The 4,091-nt window shown below is 24.1% G+C and overlaps 1 protein-coding gene across 3 annotated transcripts in view; it reads right to left on the bottom strand.

Moving 5' to 3' along the window:
* LOC111623925 (proteoglycan Cow-like) overlaps positions 1–4,023 on the bottom strand; it is a 24,804-nt gene extending 20,781 nt beyond the window's left edge. For 2 of the 3 annotated variants that reach the window (XM_023366658.1, XM_023366659.1), the window contains exons 1-2: positions 3,612–4,021; positions 638–689 (exon numbers count right to left, since the gene is read on the bottom strand). In XM_023366658.1, coding sequence (XP_023222426.1) covers positions 638–689; positions 3,612–3,770 — 211 coding nt within the window. In that variant the 5' untranslated portion in view covers positions 3,771–4,021. Of the gene's footprint in view, positions 1–637; positions 690–3,611 lie in introns of all 3 variants that reach the window. The other variant, XM_023366660.1, reaches the window with a different exon arrangement.
* Positions 4,024–4,091: the final 68 nt, after the last annotated feature.

The following is a 4,091-nucleotide window of genomic DNA, read 5'->3' as shown; positions in this document are numbered from 1 at the left end:
ATTAAATTATAATAATATAATTTAATCTTCATTAGACTAATAAAAAAAAATCTGATATTAAACAAACAAAAATGATTCATTTGTGTTAATTAGCAAAAATTTTTTATTAATACATTTAAAAAATAATTAATTTGTCACTTAAAATAACAATAATGGCAAATGGCATTCTTTCTAACTATACAAATACCTTTCATATCAAAATATCTCAATCTTAAATTTTAAATGCTCAGTCAAGAAATGACTCCACTGAAAGCAAATATTTTTTTACTTTTGTCATTTCTTTAAACACAGAAAATTGATTATTTGAATTGAAGGAAAATAAATCTTTTACTTTAAAAGATTATCAAGTTTTTGGCTTCCATATAAAATACTTTTTATAAAAATCAACTTAAATAATCAAATAAATATTAATATTTATTTATGGTTACAAAGTTATTTATATAATAATTTTTTAATAAAATTTATATTTAAAAACTATAGCAAAAAATAAACATATATTTTTAAAATTTTATAGTTTTTATAAGTATTATATACAAAGAACATTATTAAAATTTAAAATGTGCATTTTATATACACTTGTGACTGACATCTAGCAAAAGTTTTAAAGAAATTAATAAAAACATTTGAAAATACTCACTTTCTGTCCAAACTTCTGAAACTTTTGTGCTTTTGCTCACATCTACATTTTCCTATCAGATAAACAACTGAATTAATAAAATGAAAATAAATTGTATAAATCTATCTACATTAAAAATGAAATAGATGATCATTAAAACTAATTACAAAATTTGTATATTTAATCTATGAAATATATTGTTCTAAATGTACTGTTGTAAAATGAGAAATAATAAAAATAACAAATGGAGTCTTAGTACATCATCCATAATTCAAACATTGCATTTATGAAGATGTTTTATACATAACCCATTACTATTCTATTTTACTTGGTGGAATTTATATTATTAATGGTTTCCTCATCAGTTATGACAGTAAGAAGTTGCCTTATACTGCCAGCTACTGCTTTGAATGGTGCATCAATTGCTATCTAAGAAATTTAAGCAGTTTATATTGAATAATTTTACAATCGTTATTTTTTAAAAAGCAGTAAAAACTACATATCAAATATATGAAGTTCAACATTCTTTGAAATTTTTATTAAAAGAAATTTCTCAATAATAATACATTATTATAAATGAAAAATCTAAAAATATAAATAATGAAAAGAACAAAATCATTAATATTCAATTGCAAAATTTTTTACTTTCTAATAAAAGAAGAAGAGGGGAAAAAAATGCTTCTTATATCAGAAAACCCGTTAAAGATTTAATGGATGTCATTACTATTAACTTTATTTAATCTTCACAGAATATTTTATTTTTCTTTCTTAATTGAAAAATCAATATTGATATGCAGAAAAGAGTCATCACAATTTGCATGATTTTTAATTTAATTAAGAAAGATTTTCATGAAATATATTTTTAATGCAAAGTAAAGAATAAATAATATGGATGGAATGTGTAAGAAAATTATCCAAAAACAAATGTTGCCTGTGAGGAATTCTGAATTGAAATTAAGCAGAGTAATGAGATATCAAATGGAATATTCAAATATCTATACAGTAATAATATTCATAAATACTCCAGAAAACAAAGTACTTAAAATTAACGATTACTAAGGCTGTAAACATGAATATTTCTGCAGTTAACGATTAAGTCAGCCAAACTAGATAAGAATATAACCAGCAGTTTTCTCTAAATTAAAAAAAATCTATTTGAAAACCATTAAATTGGATATGATTTTAGATTTAAAATTTCAATCCTGTGTAAATGTCTCTTTTTAAGCCATTTTAGACAGTCTAAAGACAAATTATTGGCAACAATCCAACCTTTCAATCTCTTTTTTTTTCTGTTCTTACTTCTTCGACATAGAATTGAAACATAACAGAAAGTACTTTAAACTTTGTCTTTATTTCATTTAACCATTGAATGATTCAGTTGATTCATTAGTTTCCTTAAAATTTGAAAAAAGCAAATAATTCTTTTTATTTTTGAATTCTATCAATTGCATTATATATCACAAAAAATCATAAAAATTTAATTATGGTAATCTGATCTGACAAAACTTATTGTTCACAATCTTAAAGAAAACATTTTTTTTAGTAGAAGAAAACAATATATTTTTTAATTAAATATTTCATTTATCTGACAATTTCATCCATATATTTGACTAGATCACCAGGTCACTACCCTATACAACAAAACTAATTAAATTTTAGAAAATAAAAATTTTCCAATTTCCTTTCTAATAAGATATTTCCATCTAAATAGGGTTGACGATCTTTAATGGAATGGAATTAAAAATTAGTTTACTTAATGAGAAAATTTACAAATGGATTCTTTAATTGAAGATTATTATTAAAATCATATTTAAAAACTCTGCAACGCAATTTTAAAAAAATTAATTAACTTGCTATATCAAAATTCTACATTATTAAAGCTACTGTATAATAAAAGCAAAATTTTGAACTAGATCAAAGTTACACTTCTATATAAAATTAAGTTTTAATTATAACATTAAGTAGATGGTAATTATTGCCAATAAAACTTTTACTTAGTAATTCATTATATAAAGACTAAGAAGCACTGTGTAAAATATTACATATTATTTCATTATTAGAAGAATATGCTTAATTTTCTTGTAATATCATACAATATTTCAAGATTTAAAACAGTTTCGTACACCTTGCATATAAGAAGACAATAACTCCAGTTTCCTTCCAAATTTATATGCAGGAGAATAATAGAAATGTAATGGAGTTATTGGAAACAAGCCTTTCTATAATGTAATAAAAAAATTATATAATGAATATATTCATTGTTTAACCATGTGCTAAATTGAGAGCTATTAACCCTTTTAATCACATAATCTAAACTCCGAACAGCATTAAAACATCTTTTAAGAGCTCATCAATGTAAATTTCAGAAGTTTCCTCTTGCATATAAATTCAATTTATAACTTACCATGTTAAACATGTCAAATCACATAGTAGTATACCATAAACAAATTTAATGACAACTTCTTGTAAATATTTTTCTGATAATAATCTATTTATCTAAGTTTTATCTACTTAATAATCAAATATCAATATAAATGCAGAAAGCCAAAGCCTTTTCAAAGTCAACTTGGTATAAAATTTAACCGGACGAAGTATTAAAGTTTAAGTATACGAAATTAAAGGACAAACATCCCGTAAGGCAAAAGAACGTCATCCACTTTCGAGTCCAATACAAATTTAAAATGCAAAATTGGGCCATCGGAAATATTTACAAACATTTGGATAATTGCATAACAACTCACTCACAAGATCATAACATATTTATAAGCTAGAATAACATCATGCATATATAATCTTCTCTACATCATCTTATAATCTACATGTATAATCTTATAACATTGAAAAATCCTCAAAGAAAAAAACTTTAAAACTTGCAAAGATTTAATTATAGTATACTTATAAGCAACAAAACTATATAAATGTTTATAAAAAATAACGAAATTAAAGGAAATTTATCAGTTGTTGACCCCCCAAATGCTGTATTAGGCACCATTACCTTCTCTTCCTCAGCTTCATCGAATTCGAAATCCCAACTGTGCATCTTAGGATGATCGAATGTGGTCCATCCCAAAACTGGACGATAGCATAAAACGTAAAGGATAACAATCCATCCAAAAATCATTTTCAATTTCGTCTTAGACCAAGTTTTCGTCATCTTTCTATTACCGAGCTTAACAGAGATGGCAAGACGTATATATAGAGGAGACTGCAGTTCCGATTCCGATATCGATTTTTCCTCTGCTTCCCTATATAAATTTTTTCTTCTTTTTTTTTCTTTTTTACTTCTATTACAGACGGATAAGAATTCAGTATTTGACTTACGTTTCTGAAGTATATAATTAATTTAATATTATTATTATTTTTTAATTTATTCTAAAAAGTTTGTGGGGAGACGGCAGACGACCGTCTCCCCACAAACTTTATAGCTCTACTTTTAAAACTTTTGTCGGCTGTTTTTTAATTTTTTTATTATTTT

The sequence above is a fragment of the Centruroides sculpturatus genome, unplaced genomic scaffold, assembly GCF_000671375.1.
Source record: "Centruroides sculpturatus isolate CEXI.00-Female unplaced genomic scaffold, Cexi_2.0 scaffold344, whole genome shotgun sequence".
In the NCBI taxonomy this organism is placed as follows: domain Eukaryota; kingdom Metazoa; phylum Arthropoda; class Arachnida; order Scorpiones; family Buthidae; genus Centruroides; species Centruroides sculpturatus.
The sequence above is the reverse complement of the archived record's forward strand: the minus strand, read 5'-3'. Positions and strand labels throughout refer to the sequence as shown.